Source organism: Sphaerodactylus townsendi, linkage group LG01, assembly GCF_021028975.2.
Source record: "Sphaerodactylus townsendi isolate TG3544 linkage group LG01, MPM_Stown_v2.3, whole genome shotgun sequence".
NCBI classification, from domain to species: domain Eukaryota; kingdom Metazoa; phylum Chordata; class Lepidosauria; order Squamata; family Sphaerodactylidae; genus Sphaerodactylus; species Sphaerodactylus townsendi.
This window is the reverse complement of record NC_059425.1, coordinates 87834134-87853375: the sequence shown is the minus strand read 5'-3', so window position 1 is coordinate 87853375 and position 19242 is coordinate 87834134. Positions and strand designations below refer to the sequence as shown.

General features: G+C 42.9%; 1 protein-coding gene across 1 annotated transcript in view; it reads left to right on the top strand.

The window, feature by feature from the left end:
- Nucleotides 1-19242, top strand: part of PGBD5 (piggyBac transposable element derived 5) — an 88555-nt gene that overhangs the window by 56971 nt on the left and 12342 nt on the right. The window contains exons 3-4 of the mRNA XM_048486402.1: nucleotides 3756-3890; nucleotides 17041-17221. Of these exons, the coding sequence (XP_048342359.1) occupies nucleotides 3756-3890; nucleotides 17041-17221 (316 nt within the window). The remainder of the gene's footprint in view (nucleotides 1-3755; nucleotides 3891-17040; nucleotides 17222-19242) is intronic.

Below are 19242 nucleotides of genomic sequence, written 5' to 3'. Positions count from 1 at the left end.
ACTACTCCCAAATAAATGATTTGTGTAAGTTAATGTGATTTGATTAAACCTATAATCTAACGTGATCATGAATAAGGGGAAGCGTGTCAAATTTCAGAGCAAAATGTATTGTGGGTGTTGAACTTTCCCTGTGCCCTCTGTAGGTCGACTCTGCGGTGATCAGCTTTGAGTAGAGTGGACATGTCAAACGAACCCCCCTCCCCCCCAGTTGTGTGCCCTTTTGCTTGGTAAATCAGACTGCTAAACCACACTTAACATATGATTGGGGCAGACACAGATTTAAACAAATGAGTCTGGTTCCCTTATTTATAGTCCATTCCTGGAATGCTACTGAATCTATTTCCAGGCTATCCCCCCACCCCACCCCACCCCACTCCCATAACCCCTACACCATATTTAAGTTATTTTTGATTATTGAGTGTTTACTGTTGTAGAACAAAATCAGTGTTGTGAGCATCCAGCCTAACTTTTTTTAAATTTCTTTGAATATTGAATAGTGGATCTGTTAATTTTTAGTTGAATCTAGGTATTTTAAGTGCTTTCAGATGGTGCTTTAAATCTTTTATGAGCCATTAAGGTGTCTGTGAATGAACTTGTGCACTAGCCCTAGAGCTAAAAATGTCTATAAATGGGGATGCTGGAGTGTAGTTTTAACAATATCCACACTTTCGAAGCAAGCACCTGTTTCTGGATTTAATCTCTTAACTATAACATCCCAGCAGATACTTACAATACCCTTCCTATCACAGTGATTTCAGAAATGGTAATGAAGAAGAGCATGAATATGAAGAAGAGCAGTAATAGAAAAAATTCAGATTCTACTACAGGAGAGGATTTTTCACATACATTAATGGATTTGGAGTCAATCTGAAATTATACATCTTTGAGGCTAAAAATAAAATAGTGATATTTTGTGAAAATATAGTGGAAAAATAAAAATATAAACAATATTAAAAACTGGGAGTTGCCTATCTGTAGGTCCCCCCCTCCTCATCCACTTTAGAAAAACTTTAATTTGGCCTTCTTGAACACTTATCAGACTGCAACCTAGACAGCCTGATAATTTGATTACAGCATGAAGGTGGAGGTTGGCTACTTCTGTCCTTTCCAGAACTAAATTGCTAGTATGGAATGGGGCTGACTTCTGCCATTATTATTCTCTTTCCTAGCCTCATAATTATGCCATTGTAACATGAGTTAACATTAATAGCTGCCAAGCAAGGAAGAGCAATTTCAAGAAGAGAAAGGATGGGCAGGTTGAGTTTGCTGAACTTTGGCTCCATTTGCTACTCATTGCAACTCCTCTACATACCATGTGCACAGCCCTTTCCAGGTAATAACAGGAGCATTGTGCTTGCTGTAGTTCCCAGCATCTCTCAGTGCAACACCTGTTGATGATTTTGCTTGGCTGTTTCTTCTAGAATTACATCTCATGAAGTAAGGGGCAAGTAAGAGGAAAGTTTGTGTTAGTGAGGACCCTGGCCCATATCGGACCCAATTGTGGGTCCAGAATACTTTTTAAAAAAGGGTATTTGGCAAAATCATCAACATTATTTCCAGGGCAGACTAGACGCAAAGGTGGAGCTTTCATGGGAACATATGAGGACTTTTTCCTCAGGTGCACCACTGTTCAGTCACAGGGGTGTGTGTGTGTGTGGAAAATTGCCCCTACATCCCTCCTGCTTCTCCCCTTGCCTGGCCTTGCCCCACCCCACCAGGCTGCTCCTTCACACAGCACACCCTCTGCTGGCTGAAGGAGCAGCCTGGAAGGGCTGCCGCTGGGTGCCCCTCGGCCCCACCCTGCCAGGCCCCGCCAGGCTGCCCGGTAACACCACCACCTAAGGTAAGTGGGGTGTGGGGGCACCCACAGCAAGTGTTTCCCCAGGCCTCATTTTCCCTTTCTATGCCTCTGCAGGCTGCCAAAAGCCTGATGCGAGCTTCCCTGCCCTGCAGCCCAGGAAGCTTGAAGGGGGTGGGGCGGGAAAGCTCTTGCTGGGCTCTCCGCGGTGTGGCTTGAGTTGGGATGGGGGCACTTTCTCTGCAGCCCAGGGAGCTTCGGAGTGGGCGGAGGTGAGAAAGCTGTCATTGAGCCTGGCAGGAGCTGCTCCAACCCTGCCCCCCTTTGGGTTCCCTGGGCCCCAGAGGAACCAGCCAGAGCCACTCCACCCCTGCCACCTTCCTCCACCCTAGACACCCCTTGATACCCTCTCCAACCCCTACCCACTTCTTCCCACCCCTTCCCATCCCCCACCCTGTGCCATCCCTTTTACCTTCCCTCACCCTAGCCACCCCTTCGCACCCTCCCCCACCCCTAGCCACCCCTTGTCACCTTCTCCAATCTCTACCCACCCCTTCCCACTCTCCCCACACCCCTAGCCATCCCTTCCCATCCCCCCACCCTGTGCCATCCCTTCCCACCTTCCCCCACCCCTAGCCACCCCTTGACATCCTCTTCAACCCCTACCCACCCTTTCCCACCCTCCCCCCACCCCTAGCCACCCCTTTCCATCTCTCCCACCCCTAGAAATCCCTTGCTACCTTCTCCAGTCCCTACCCACCCTTTCCCACCTCCCCCCACTCCTAGCCACCCCTTCCAATTTCCCCATCTTGGGGGAGGGCGCCCATACAAGGGGGGCAGAAAACTCAGATTTTGCCCCAGGCTCCATTTTCCCTAGTTACACCTTTGTCTAGATCAGGGGTAGGGAACCTGCGGCTCTCCAGATGTTCAGGAACTACAATTCCCATCAGCCTCTGTCAGCCTCTGTCAGCCTCTGTCAGATAGGGGCTGATGGGAATTGTAGTTCCTGAACATCTGGAGAGCCGCAGGTTCCCTACCCCTGGTCTAGATGGATCCACCTATCACTAGTTTTAAGTAATGTGACTGATTTCAATTGCTTTGAGCCTTTCCCTCCACTCACTGTTAACAAATTTAGGATACTTGTACTGCTGAATCCTTGTATACACCAGCTGTCATGAAAGATGTTTTCCAAAACAGATACAAGTTTCAAATTACCGGTAATGGTCTTGTGTTTTGAAACTTCCACTGTCGTGCTATTGGGTAGCTGGTGGAGTAGAATGAAGCTGGCAAGAACCAACATGATTTTAGTCAAGGAGAGATATTCTAGAGGGAACTAAAATTACCGGGGGGGGGGGGGGGGGGGGCTCCCTGGAGAGAACAGGCTCATAAGCAAGCTGATCCTTTTTCCACTAACAGTCTACAAGTCTATGCACGTTTAAGAAAACCTCAGTGAATTCTAATATGTTGGAAAACCCACAATTAAGCAACAACCTTGTGTTTTTCCACCTATTCCAGAAGACTGTAATGATAGCTCCAGAGATCACACAGGTCTTCCAAGACAAAGGCAGATGTAACCATTGAATCTCATCTGAGTCTTGACTTCCTTGTAAAGACCACAGCATAAATGGAGTAAACCAGGTTGGGAAATACCTGGGGATTCAGAAAGAGGAGGGACTTGAATGGGGCACAATACCATAGAGTCCACCTTCCAAAGCAGGCATTTCTTCCAGGTGAACTGATGACTGTCGCCTGATATCCATTATACTAGCAGGAGATCACCAGCCACCACCTGGAGGCTGGCAATCCTAAATTAATTCTTGAGAACCCAGTTAGGTTCAGCTGAAACTTCTCCAGGACTAGCTGGCAAGCTCATGGTGAAGTATGGGTTACCAAAGTCTCTTTAATGTACTACACTTGCTTTAGAGGTACTGGCTAATAGTATGTAATGTTATTACAGGTGCTCCATGAACCTCTGATTGATGAAGACCCAATTTTTATTGCCACTTGTACAGAGCGAGAAACACGCAAGAGGAAAAAGCGGAAATTCAGTCTCTGGGTACGGCAGTGCTCATCAACTGGTTTTATTTGTCAGGTAAGACCCATAAGAACATAAGAACATAAGAACATAAGAACAAGCCAGCTGGATCAGACCAAAGTCCATCTAGTCCAGCTCTCTGCTACTCGCAGTGGCCCACCAGGTGCCTTTGGCAGCTTACATGTAGGATGTGAACGCAATGCCTTCTGCGGCTGTTGCTCCCGATCACCTGGTCTGTTAAGGCATTTGCAATCTCAGATCAAAGAGGATCAAGATTGGTAGCCATAAATCGGCTTCTCCTCCATAAATCTGTCCAAGCCCCTTTTAAAGCTATCCAGGTTAGTGGCCATCACCACCTCCTGTGGCAGCATATTCCAAACACCAATCACACGTTGCGTGAAGAAGTGTTTCCTTTTATTAGTCCTAATTCTTCCCCCCAATGGCATGTGATTTGGCCTTTGCCTGGTTACATGCAACTGGACAGAAAGTAACCTGAATTTATACTTTAAGGCAATTTCCAGTGTAAGTTAGCACATGGGAGTAATATCTGACTGCAAAGAAGGAGCCATCAGTCCTAAATCTGTGCATACATAATCTCTGCTCAGTAGAAACTTTCCTAAGATCTCTAATAAGGAGAGAAATGTTCAGTGCATATGCCCTGCAGGAATCAGTGTTTTTAAGTTGTTATTTTCTATATAATGAAAGAGAATAGATAATTACAAAGAGTGTAGACAAACTAAAACAACATGTAATAGCACATTAAAAGTTCTCTGTACATAGAAGCTTCTGCCTCCAAATGTCCATGTCTATTAAACATTAAACATTCAGATCTCAGTAGCCAGGCTAACCATGTTCAAGTAATGATTTAGTTTTCTAACCATTCCTGTCTGTTAAGAGATAGGCACTTCTTCCAAAGGCGTGCAAAACCCATGTGTGCAGCAGTAAGTGCATATAGTACTAGACCTCAGGTTTTGCCCAGAATTTCTTTGGCATCGATCAAGTAGAACAGTATCATGAGACAGACGATCTGATACCATCTGCCAAAAAAGAAAAGCTCTGTGACATTTCCACCACAAAACACTGTCCTTTTTCTCCCTCTCATAGTCTTTCCCAAGCCAGAAGAAGAACCGTGTCATGGAGGAATACTGTACTCAAATGGTTACAACACTACTGAAAGCCTCACTCTGTTCTGAGGTTTTAGTGATATTCAGATGCAAAACAATTTAACTCGAAGGGATAATGGATGGGAGGGTTAGATGGTCCCTGGAGTAGCTCCATTATTAATTGTTCTCTGTAGACAGACTCTGAGAGAGAAAAATTAGGAATATGGTTGAACAACAAAAGAAAAAGAAAAGCTTACATCTTTTCTCCATTGCAAGAAGGGATGTTTGTAGTGAGTCCAGAAAATTTGTTTCCAGGTCTTTTGAGTGAAGAAAGGCAAATTTGGGTGCTGATGGTCTGTCCTTAAGTTGTCGGGGGTCACCATAGCTTGGTTTCATTCAATAATGTTCAGCTTAAGTTGGACTTCCTGATATCATATGAGAGGGGCAACTGGTGTAATTGCTCTCCATGCCAGAGTCACTCACCTCCCACCAGTATGTGGAATGCCATTCAGTGAGATCCTTCTACGTCATCTTGGGGCTTTTTCATGGGATGGCAAGAAGCTACACACTATGGCAATTCCTTATCTAAGTTCCCCTTATCAGGGGTAGGGAACCTGCGGCTCTCCAGATGTTCAGGAACTACAATTCCCATCAGCCTCTGTCAGCATGGCCAATTGGCCATGCTGGTAGGGGCTGATGGGAATTGTAGTTCCTGAACATCTGGAGAGCCGCAGGTTCCCTACCCCAGCCTTAGATAATATGAGAATTTGATCTTTGCCTGAGAAGTGAACCTTCTGCCTCTATGAACTGGTAAAGAGAAAAGCCCACAGATCAAGAAGCAAAACTGTTAAGAATATGGACATGCTGGAGAGATTCCATATATTCTGGGCTCTACGTGGATTTTATTTTCTGCCCTCAGTCCATCGCTATTAACATACATCTTCAAGTTGTCAGAATCAATGAAAATGGATGACAGTTGGCATATCATAGGATCAAGCTCAAGAGTTTGCGTAAAATAATGACATTGACACTCGTATTTGACTCTTCATCCAAATAGCTTCCAAAATAATCTCAAGAATCTTTGATGTCCACATATATTTTGACAACTCTGCTTTCCTATTGTAAAAGATCAGATGAGAAGGGATGAAAATGAGAAGTCGTGAAAATGAACACTTCCAAGTATGAAACCATCAATATAATGGGTTGTAAGAACATCTCACATGCACCCTCTCCACCATGACTATACAGTTAAATATTGCACTCAGCCTTTTGCTGAGACGTCCCTGGTGCCTTTATATAAAGGCCATACAGAAATCAAGCAATTATTGAGGATTCCTGCAGCTCCATGGAGAAGGAAAACAGTAATTTATTCCACGTACAAAAAAGGGACTTTAACTGATTCTAAATTATTAGTTCCTATAAAGGGATAATTGATCCAAATGACAGAAAATGGTAATCTTTCTGTCCTGCCCATATAACTGCATATTCCCAACAAAATGATTTGTGCAAGTAGTTGGTTGGGCCCAAAGGGGTACATTTGTTGTGCCCAAGGGTTTGGCTGTGCCCAGTATTTCATTGTTTTATTTATCCAAAACAATTTTATACCACCTTTCCATATAATTAGGGTTCTCAAGGTAGCAAACAATTAAAAAAGATTACCAACATTAAAAATCAATTTAAAAAACAATGCATACATATATAAAAAAGCAACTAAAACATAAACAGGAAGGAGGATCAATAGGAGTATGACAAAGGAAATAAAACCCAGCAGGCCTTTCTATGTCACATTATTTTGAAATATTGCATTGTCATGCAGTCTGTGAGTGGGTGTTGGCCTCTTCAAGAACAGGAGCTCTAAGTGCTTGTGGGCATATAGAATTAGTTGCCCTTTTATGGTAAAGGCTTTCAGTAAGAAATCTGCGTATTCTCAGTTAAAGGGTCAAAGGTGGCTGGTGTTGAGAAAGACCTTTCTCTGCCTGAGAAAACCATTATCAGTTAGAAGAGATAGCACTGAGCTGGATGGACCAATAAGGCCTGACTCAGTGAAGCTGCCTTACACTGAGTCAGATCGTATCAGTACATCTAGCTTCATATGTAACCTAAACTCATTTTGGAATTGGAGAGAAGGATTGTAAACAACAAGAACAACAACCACACAAAAACCGCTGGCTTGCAAGATATTCTTATTTCAAACATATCCTAAAGCAGAGATTTTTCATAGCTTCCGTACACAGTGATGTGAAACCTAACACTGTTCTTTCCACATGTCAGTCTTAGCAATTTGTATACATAAGGGCATTATCGTATCTTAATTGTTGCCTTCTCTTATCAAGAGGAATATGAATCCAGGAGTAGCTGACTGGCATATTTATGGAGTGCCGCTGTATCTCTCATCCAGCTCACTGAAAAGGACACCATGATCAGTGCCCCCAAATTAGCTGAAAATAGATCAAGAAAAGCAATTATCCAGGAGAGTCTGGAACTGCAAATCAACCATTTATTCCAACTCCCTGCCCAAGAAGGGAATATCTGCCAATGGCTGGTAGTTGTGTCAGGTCTAGGGTTGGCTTCTTTAGGGATGAGTTTCATGACTACCATTTTCATAGTTCCCTCTTTCAAAGAAGTATTGATCTGAACCTGATAAATTCCTTCTGATTAGATGTAATAAGGCATGATGGGCGAGGGTCAGCCTTCAGTGAATAGACATGTGCACACTAAAATGGGCTGAGATAGTTCCATAGTTATCATGGCTTGGGCCAGGATTTTGATCCACAACTACCAACAATCAAGGTAATCTCAGCACCAGGCCTTATACCAAGAACACCTTAGCAGTGCAGTTTGGTAGACTGTTAGGCAATAGAAGACCAACAGAACCTGGTCCAGGTGCCACATTCCAGCTACAAAAACCTAGACAGAGGGACATGATTATGGTAGGCCACATCAATTCATCCTGCAAATTGAGTCTAGCCTCTGATGGTGGCGTGGATATCCTGATGGGCAGGGCTGGGAGAGATTAATCTCTCTGGCCCTTCATTTACTCAGTGATGTATAGAAGATAATCCTTTTTGTCCAGGATTAAATTCCGGATGACAGATGTTCTTCCATAGGCTGACCTTGCATTTATCAAGTGCAACATGTAGCTGGTGGTAATGTGGTTAATAGGGCATTGCTGGTAAAGAGCAGGACAGACATAAGGGAAATCTCCTGGGTGTTAGACCTTTGGGAGCAACTGCCTGTGGCAGTATTTATTTTATTTAAAACAGTTGTTAACTATATTTATCCTTTGCCAAACTCAAAGCAGTTTACTATGGAAATAGAACATTATAAAATGAAAAAATAGAACATTATCAATAGAACATTATAAAATCAAGAATTGTTATAAAACCTGTAACAAAAACAGATTTAAAACCTCCAATTAGGACTACTAGTAATAAAAGCTAAATCAATCAAAATGCAATCAGCAATAAAACTGTCTTCAACTGCCTCCTAAAGATCGACAATTTGCCAGGGGCACCACCCTAAGGAAGTTATTCCATAATTATGGGGTTGCACAGAAAAGCTTGTCTCTCACATACACACTAAACCAGTGCCTTTAATTGGTGGGACAGTCAGGAAAACATCTCCCTGCAATCTTAATTCCCAGGCAGTAACATATGGAAGAAGGCAGTCATTCAAATAGTTGGGTCCCAAGCCATTTAGGGCTTTAAAGGACAAAACCAGCACCTTGAATTGGGCTTGGAAGCAGATCAAGAAAGCAGTGTAATTTCTACAATACTGGGGACATACATTCCTGGTAACTGGCCCTGACCAGCAGTCTAGCCACAGCATTCTGCACTAGCTGCAGCTTCTGAATACTTTTCAAGGGTAGACCCAAGTAAATGACATTGCAATAGCCCAGTAGACCCTAGAGAGAGACCTCCCAGACAGAGATGACATCAAAGGAAATTGTTGATATTCTATTCAAGGTGGGGGACTCTGAGTATTACTGACTTTTCTCTAGATATCAGATATCAGAGCCCTTTGGGGGTAGAGTGATATATCAAGTGCCATTAATAACAATAACAATAACAACAATAACAACAACAACAATTAACAACCACAGCAAGAAAAATTGAAAGATATGAAGCAAGAAACATCCAGTACAGACAAAATCAGCAATTTCAATCAAACCAAAGGCATTTCTACCAAAGCCTCAACACAAAGATCAGTGTTGAAAGCAAAAAAACCAGAGAAAAATGCAACACTTCAGTTTTGGAAGGATCTGTGGGAAAACGAGAAAGATTAGAACAGGACGGTACAGTGGATAAAAGAGTTTGAGAAAGATGTTGACCAAAAACAAATGCAAGAGCTGGAAATAACAACTGATATGATAACAAGAAAGTGAAAAACTGGATGGCAACAGGACATGATCAGTTGCACCAGACAATGGCCAAGCTAATGGCCAAGCCAATGGCTAACCAGTTAGCACCAGACAATGGCCAAGCAGTTCAATGAAGCCATGCAAAATGGTGAAATGGATCAATGGCTAACAACTGGGAAGATATACTTGATTCAGAAAGATCCAGCCAAAGGAACAACACCTGGAAACTACAGGCCAATAACATGTTTACCCACAATGCTCAAACTGCTCACCGGCATAATAGCAGATAACATCATGGACTACTCGGAAGCAAATAACATCCTGCCAGTGGAGCAAAAAGGGAACAAAAGAAGAAGCAGGGGTACAAAAGATCAACTCCTTATAAACAAAATGATAATGGAGAATTGCAAGAATCAAAGAACGAATTTGCATATGGTCTAGATCAATTACAAGGCATTTGACTCACTGCCCCATAGTGGATCATGAAATGCTTGGAAATAATTGCCGTCAGCAAAACATTCGAGTATTCACTGAAAAAGTGATGAGACAGTGGAAAACTGAACTGACAGTCGGAAATGAAAACTTCGGAACGGTCAGCATTAAGGAAGGAATTTTCCAAGATGATTCACTATCACCTTTACTGTTTGTCATTGCCATGATCTCACTAACAGTAATTTTAAAGAAAACAAAGTTGGGCTATCAAATGGCCAAAGACTCGAAAAATTTGCTGTACATGGATGATTTGTAGCTGTATAGGAAATCAGACACAGAAATCCAGTCACTGGTGAACACAATCCGAATATTCAGCACAGATATTTCAATGGAGTTTGGACTGGAAAAGTACACTCCTGTGGCAATAAAAAGGGGCAAGATCACCGAGAGTGATGGGATTGAAATGCCTGATGGCCAACTCATCAAGTGCAACCAGGAGGCAGCTTATAAATACATACAGTGCTCTGTGCCTAATCTATATCCGGAGAAGGTAAATCTGCAGAACAATCTGTAAGTTTATCTGAAGGAGAGGCATAGAATGCATTTCTGCTATCAAGAAAAAATGTTGTGGCTTCATCAAGAAGTTCAATGAATGTAGTCAAATGCAGAGATTCTCCAACTTGGGATCAAAATGTCATTTAGCTTGAAGTTCAGTTCTGAGTATCTCCAGAAACAGTGGGGGCAACTTTTCAAAAAGAAAACATTGGGACCAGCTCCTCATGCTTTCTCCCAGCGAGATACAACATTGTATCAAGGTACGGCTATTCGACCAGGAACACCAATATCTAGTTAGTAAAGCAAGGAGCTTGTTCTCTCCCCTCCATTTTAACATCATGCCCGGGAAATGCAAGACAGCTGCATATTTAAACATCTTGTCCAACCCTAAGCTGAGGTGGCTATTGACCAGAGCGAGAACCAACACATTTCCACTAACCTTTTCCCCAGAGAGATTCACGGCACCTTCACAGCAAAAGCGTACCTGTGAATACTGTCAAACCTCTGAGAAGTCATTGGAGCACATTTTATTAGTTTGTCCAAAATTTAACGATTTTAGACCAAACCTGTTTCTAGGGGATCCCCTACTGGTCCATCCAAGCCTTTTTAATCTTAAACTGAACTATCTTCTGAATACAGAGAATCCCAAGCAATTGGACATAGTGGCCAAATTCTTGCTCACTATTACGAAATAATTTCCTGGTCTCCTCTTTCGCTCTGATGTATGCATTTTTGAAACAGGAGTACCTGTTCTATCTTGTAAAACTGTATTTGGATTACTTAGCTCTGCTATGTTTTAATGCCTAATAAAGGTCTTAAAAAAAAAAGAAAACATCACGTTTTGGGAAAAGCAGTGCAGAAAGGATAAAATTGATTTTGGAGTGAGCAGGAAAAGAGAAAACATTACAAAAGGAGGTGTGCGGAGCTACTCTGTGGAATGTGATTCTAAGCCTCACGGGTCAACCATGTGGAAAAATCTGGGGTAAGCCAGTGCATGTGGAAAAGGCCATAGAGAGTCACTGCTGGTTTTTGAAAATGTCAGAACTGACCAGAATTGGAAAGGCAGTCCACTAGAATGGGGATGACTTTGATTGTCCTCACGTCATGAATAAACTTATTTGTTCCTAATTAAGTCCTAATTGATTTACTAGCTGTGCTAGACAGAGGAAAATATAAGACTGGAGTAAATGTGCTTGTTAAGGACAAAGTTGAAGGAGGCTTATCCATATGTCCCTTTTATGATTATCAGAGGATTTAATTGCTAAATATGCAGAAGTTTGGTATGGAGACTTGCTATTTTGGATGTTTCAGCATCCTGTCCTGCACCTCATAGAACAGTGGTGTTGATCACGTTGGACAGTTGACCTCTGTACATCCATTTCTATCCTGTCCATCTACATGTTAGGATTCCACAGAAGGGTGGGGTGGCCGTGGTAGTGGTAGGGGGCTGAAGCCAGGAAATTGTGGGGGAAATTGCTACATAGATGCTTTGTTGCCACTGAAAAATGCTTCTGTATTGGAAGTGGAAAGCTTCAGAGTGAACCGCTGCTACAAGGAAGCAGCTTGTGTTGTATTGTAATAAAGTAATATTTTCATTTAATGTTTTATTGTTGTTTGTTTATATGCTTAAGTACATCTGTAATCTGCCTTGGGCTCTACTTATTGGAAAAAGGTAGTTTCTGTTTCTAGACTTCCATGGATTTGTCTGATTTCTTTTCAAAGCCATCTAAGCAAGAGGCCTTTGCTGCATCTTCTGGCAGCAAATCCCATAAATTATGTATTTTGCAAAAAGTACTTTCTTGTTAGTCTTAAATCCACTGCCCACCCAGTTCAATGGGCATGAATTTTAGGGGAGTAGTTGTATTACTGCAACCAAGTAATAGCACCTTAAATGCTACTGAATTTTGTTGTGGCAAAGGCTGAGGTGAGCCAGAGCCCATTTCCTCAGATGGACAAACATGGACTCGGACTTATGAAAGCTAAGGCAGGACAAAAATCTGGAAGCCTTGCAAATGCCACAAGACTGTCATTTTACTTGAACTTTGGTGTTACAGGAAAGAGAGAGAAAGTCTTCTCTTTGCTTTCTGCGTACCTTACATGGTTGTATAAACTCCTACTATTTTTCCTGAACAGTTCTTTTTCCTGAATGAAAAGTTCCAAATTATTAACCTTCCCTCATAGCAAAAGTGCTCCAACCTTCTGCTAATTTTGCTTGCCCCTTTCTGCCCCCTTTCTAGCTCTATGATATCAATTTTTTGAGATGGAGGATGGAGCAAGCAGAACTATAATCAGTGTTCCAAATGAGGCCGCACCAAAAATGTATGTAAAGGCATTCTGATGCTGGCAATTATATTCTCTGTTCCCTTTCCTAACAATTCCTTGCGTGGAATTTCCCTTTTCTAATCTTGCAACCCTGAGTCCCAAACGGATATTAGAATGCAGTCTTAAAGAAAGTTACACCCTTCTAAGCTAACTGAATTGGTTTAGAAAGGCCTAACCCAGTTTAGGATTGCATTGACAGTGACAGACAAAATACAACAGAAAGAAAAGCTCTTGATTTATTTGTAGATTGTGTTTCCTGCAGCAATAGTAAAGAAATGCAACAGTTTCATTATTATCTGGACAATTACAATCAAGCCCTTTCACATTTTGAGCTGAGGGCAAGAATAGATATGCTTGTTTCTTTTAAAAGTTGAGACCATGTTCCACAGACCCAGCTCAGTGTTCCTACATACACACAGCAGCAGCTATGGGGAATGACTTTTAAACTGAAGAAGTACCTGTTTAGGTTCAGAATGCTGCCATGAGGAAGGAAACGTTCCTTCTCTATCTCAAAAGTTGCCAAGTCCCTGCCAGGAGTAGGAGATCCCCTGCCTCAAGTGCTGTTACCCTGTTTCTCCAAAAATAAGACATTTCCTGAGAATAAGACATAGTAGAGGTTTTGCTGAAGTGCTAAATATAAAACATCCCCCGAAAGTAAGGCGTAGCAAAGTTTTTGTATGGAAGCATGCCTGTCGAACAGAACACCAGAGTATGTAGCTGTGGAGCGGAAAAGTAAGACATCCGCTGAAAATAAGACATATCACATCTTTGGGAGTAAAAATTAATATAAGAAACTGTCTTATTTTTGGAGAAACACGGTAGTTGTAGAGCAGTGGTGGTGAACACGGTGCCAGAGGTGGCACTCAGAGCCCTCTCTGTGGGCACTCACAAACAGAGTGCCCCTCCCCACATCTAGGCTGGCCTGGGCTGCTGGGCTCGATTATTAGCATTAAACCTAAGACCTAGTTTTGGGTAAGCAGTGTAGGTAACCCTGTTAAGCGCTGTTAAACCCCACTGATTTTCATGTGAAGAACTAAAGCGCAACCCTTTACCTTGGAGTAAGCTAGGTTGCTGGCAATGGGGCTTGCTTCTGAGTAAACCCTCCTAGGGTCATGATTTACCCTTTGGAAGAGATGCATGGTTGCTTCAAAGCAAAGCCACCGACTACCACCAATCTTACTCCTGAGTAACGCACACCTCGGAGCCAACCGTTTTTCTAAATTAAAAACTCAGTACTCAGGTTAAATTGCCGTGTTGGCACGTTGCAATAAATAAGTGGGTTTTGGGTTGCAGTTTGGGCACTCGGTCTCAAAAAGGCTTGCCATCACTGTTGTAGAGGGAGAAAATATTAAAAAATGGCCATTGGGCCAGTGATGTGATGTCACTTCCTGGGAAAACTCAAAAGTGACATCACACTTCTCTTGGAATTGCCAGAAACTCAGTGGTATTACCATTGCTAAGGGTGACTCCTCCGGATCTCCTGCTGCTTCCCAGGTCCTGCTTGGCAACCCTATTTCCCTTCTTCCCTTCGAGCTGCTTTCCTGTTCAGAAAAAGTGGGCTTTTCCACATGCTCAGCTTACCACAGACTTCCCCAGTGGTCAGACCTTGTGTCCTGGAAACGTTTTTGTGTGAAGTCATTCTACACACCTTCCTTTCCCCCACCCCTCTTCAGTTGCATTTATTCCACACACTATTGCTGAAAAATGTATTATCCCTAATGGTGGTGGAATGTCACCTGTGGTGCAAAAGAACAATCTTACCCCCTTTTTTCCTTTTGTGCAGGCACTCCAGCATTACTGTGCAATTAGATTGAAGTGGCAATTTAAAAAAATGTCTCAGCCTCCAGTTCTACTATAGAGAACTGTCCACACAAAATGGAAGTTCAAAAAAACCCTACTGGAGCAGCTACCATCCATCGCCTCCTCCCTACCCAAATTGGAGCTACAGTAACATTTAATTATTACTGTGGCAGTTCCTTGTCAATTTCACTTGCTCTTAAACAGTGTATCTCTGCTTAAAGTTACAGTGCTAGTTTGATGTGAAATTGACAAAGCTGATCAAATTGCCCAGCTTCTGTCTTTTTTATTTTTCATCGATACAAATTAATATGACAGAAAAAGAAAAAGAAAAACAGATGTCATCACTGTTACAATTTGAAACACTAAGAGAGGCAACAAAATTGTATATGTAGAACTAGATAAAAAAATCTTAAATCAATTACCAATATTGACAATTTTAAAGAGATTCTAATAAGGATATACTAATAAAAAAGGTATTTGATTACTGTTATACATTTCTATAATTTTCTCACAAATTAAAGCTCATATTGTCTAATTATGACCATCTTAATTATGCCTTTTCCCCTCATATCATCAACTTGTGACCATCTCATTTCTTTGACCATCTTGCTTCTTTCTATCTATGACTGAATATTAACATCACAAGCTCTAGGTAAAACTGACAAAGCTGATCCAATCATCCCTGCTTTTTTGTATCTGTGCCTGAATACCACACCACTAGTTTGATATGACAAAGAAACAAATATTAAAAATTCCTTTCAAAAATGGAGGATGAGAGGGAGGAGAAAATGGCTGAAGGAGAGGTTGGGTGACTTCACAGGGGTGTGGTTAAGGGCCAGGTGTTTGGTGGGGTGGAGAAATAAAGACTGTTTCAATATGATTGATTCCATGCTCAAAGGAAGCTTGTTTGGAAACATACAGAAAAAATCACTGGGGGGGAAATACTCAGGAAAACAGTGGAGAAAAAATGAAGGGGAAACCTTACCAGAACCAAACAAAGGGGGGAAAATGTGTGATGTTCAAAGAAAAAAAATAGCATTTGGTGGCAAGATTCATTGTAAACAACTCATGTGGGAAAGTGCAATACTAGGGAGAATTATTTCCTCATTTCTGTGCATTTGAAACTACAAAAAGAAGGAAATAGCTACCCCTAGCACTGTTTCAATGTGGGAAAATTGTTTTGGGGGGGAAGGCAGAGCCTTTTGTCAGAACATGTGTTTAGATGGACAAAATCTAGATGACAGGTGGACCCTCCTTCCAGCAGGTGCCGTGTGCATAATTAGGGCTGTGTGCACAACTGTGTACCGTGTGCAAAGACAGATAAGACATGGGCACCTGATTGGCACCTCAATTGTATATAGTAAGCACAGACAACAGGGTGATGTGTGCCTGTAAACACCACAATGGTCTGTGAACACTTTGACAGTAGTTGGCAATAGAAAGCAGAACTGCACTGGTGACTGTGTGTCTTTAGGTTCTTGCGGCATTGCATCCTGCAAGGTGGTCTACTCATGAGTAAGCCGCTGCTTCAACAGGTTATGGGCCCAAATTCCGCCTTTGCACAAGTGAGTAACTGTTTAACGTTGCTGTGTGCCTAAACAGTTCTGGCTGCACCATAGCTGTATCTTTTACTGGATTTACTTATTCGAAGGCTGAAAGCAGAGCACTTAACTAATAAGTGACCTGGTGTTTGAAGATGAAGGCTTATCTTCTGCGTGAGGATTTGTGGACTTTTGTGGAAACTCCCTTACCCGCACAGCCCACAGCTATACAAATAAGGGCTGAGGAGCGGGCAAGAGCATCCATCATCTTGGCAGTGGAGAGCTCCCAACTGCTGTATATCAAGGACACAGCGTCTGCTTCGAAATGCTGGAACTTACTCAGAGACGTCTACCAGCGTGAGCCTGTTGGCATTAAAGCCTTATTGACAAGACAGTTGCATCACCTCAGGCTCACGGTACACAGTTGTGCAAAGACAGATAAGACATGGGCACCTGATTGGCACCTCAATTGTATATAGTAAGCACAGACAACAGGGTGATGTGTGCCTGGAAACACCTGTGGTCTGGCGGAGCACTTTGACAGTAGTTAGCAATAAACAGAACTGCACTGGTGACTGTGTGTCTTTCGGTTCTTGTTTGCATTGCATCCTGCAAGGTGGTCTACTCACGAGTAAGCTGCTGCTTCAACACCTTTCTGCCCCCTACAGGGTTGTTCCAAATCCCAACAGCTCTCCTCAGTTTTTTAAACGTCATTCCCCACAGTTGCGGTATGGCTGCATGGACCCTGAGTTAAGTCTGTAAAACCCAGAGCCCAATTCTTAAAAAAAAAAAAAAGCATGTCTAGCTACATTCTCAATAGTGGTTTCAGTGGATCAAACCATGTATGACAATGTGCTTTTTTCAAATATTTTTTTCTAGTAATGTTTTTTGAATAGGATTACTGCTCAATTTCTATGGGACTGAATTTCTTATAACAGTTCCAACAGACTGTTTAAAAATAACTAATAGGCTGTAATTCTGATCAAGTATTTCCTCTTGATGTTTATTAAACTGGTCGCCTGGAAGGGCAATAGAATTGCAATAGGCCTCTTTACAAATTAACTTTTCTCCTGCTGTTTTTTCTGCTTGATCAGATTTACGTCCATTTGAAAGAAGGGAGCGGTGCTGAAGGTCTGGATGCTTTGAAGAACAAAAACCAGCTCCACAGCATGGTGGGCAAGAGTCTTTGTAAGAACATTGCAGGCAAAAACTACATCATCTTCACTGGCCCCAGTATTACTAGCCTGAATCTCTTTGAAGAATTTGAAAAGCAAGGTTTGTGATGGCCTTCATATTGACAGCAAAAAGAGGCCTGGGGCCTCCAGTCCGAGAAAGTTTTTGCACAATAAAATTGTCAGTCTTCAAAGTGCATCAGGGCCCTGTTTGTGCTGCAGAACCAGGTGGAGTCAAAACATACAAAACAAGGGGGTGGCAGGGACTCATCGTGGCTGCCATTTGCTGCCAGGGGAAGGGTGGCGTGCTGCTCCTTCTCTTCCGGCTGGGTGGGGGCGGACCCGTCCCATGGGGATGAAGTCTGCACGGCCCTCGCCTGCTGACTGGCTGGCAGCTGACATGAGGACACAACGTCTTGGCTCGGCCGCCCGGGCCACCCCCTCACTACTTAAGGCGGGGCCAGGGCACGTGCACAGCAGCTAGGTAAGGCCCCCAGTTTGGACTGAGGTTATGGTGGAGGGAGAGACAGCACTTAACCCTCCTATATACACTGTGCTATCAATCAGAGCCAGCCGTGTTTTCCTCTTTTCTGTTGGTCAAGAACAACAAAAAACGGTAGGGAGTCAATTTGGATCCATCAAGTTCTCTCTCCCTGTGCATCATGTCCTCAATTTGTATTCCACACAGTTACTATTATCCATTTTTTTTGAATGGTGGGAAGTCTCCTGTTCACATCTCTTGTGGCCCTGACAGAGCTACCCCATTTGACCTTGGAGGATTTTCCATTTTATAAACATAAACAAAATATGAAAGAAAGGTTGGATTATTTTGGTTTTTTGGCAAAGAGATACAGAACTATGAATGAGATCATGCCTCTCACTTTTGGGACCTCTGATAGGGCAGGATTAGTGTCTCCTGCTCCTGACCTTCTAGTAGCCTCCACACTATCTGGAATAACAAATAGAACATTAAAATCCCTCTATAGCAGGGGTCGGCAACCTTTAACACCCAAAGAGCCATTTGGACCCGTTTTCCACGGAAAAGAAAACACTTGGAGCCGCAAATACTTTTTTGACATTTAAAATGAAGATAACACTTTATATATAAGCCCCACCCCTGCCTCCTCATCAAACAGCCCCAATGAGTGCAACCTTGTAGGGCTGCAGCTAATAACTCCTTTAAAACCTGACATTGTCTTTCTCACCTGCACTCAGCCAGGCTGCCATCCGCCAGGAAAGCCCCTGGAGCTCAGCGGGGCTGCTGAGGGGTGTGCAACCCAAGGTGGCACTGCTGGGGTCCCCCATTTGGTCCCTGTCCCCAAGAAGACCCAGGGGAGGGGAAAATGAGGCCACCCAAAGCAGGGTCGACCCCTGACCCCCCATTCAAGGGGGGGGGGCGGACTGAGGTTAGGATTGCGCTGAAAATCTGCGCTCCTGCAACTCCCTCCCATTTCCCTCCCTTCACCGCTCACCCGTTCAAGAGGATCCACCCTACGTCGTCATCACCGGCATCAGCCAACCAGGCAGCTGGGACAGGGAAGCCGGAAGTGGCTTGGGATAGCCATCTCTGGCTGTGCCTCTCTAGGAATGGGGACTCTTTTCCATTAACCCTTAGGGCAACTCTCCGAAGGAGGCTGAGAGGACCCAAGCCACACAGAGCTGCAATACAAGGACAAAAAATCCGCATGTGGCTCCAGAGCCGCAAGTTACAGACCCCTGCTCTATAGCAGATGGGAAAGACAGGCAGACAAACTGAAGCTATGCGGAGTCCCTGTTACTTTTTCTCCTACAAGCTAGAGAACTTGTAGACACACACTTAAGACCAGTTAACTACAAATTTAAAAACAAAAGGCAATGCTTTGATTGTGTGGCATTTGAGAAAGTAACTCATGCAATATCTTTGTGGCAATTAGGCAAATAAGTATCTGATTGTAATGTATCTTAATCTGTTCTTTAGATGACTGTAGAGTTGAGTCTGTTCAGCAACTTTTCAGAATATTTTGTTGAAATTCTGTTGCCTCTTGAATCAAGCAAGCATCTTGTCTGTTACATATATATTTAGCAGAATTACATATATATTCTATATATGTGTGTGTGTGTGTGTGTGTGTGTGTGTGTGTGTGT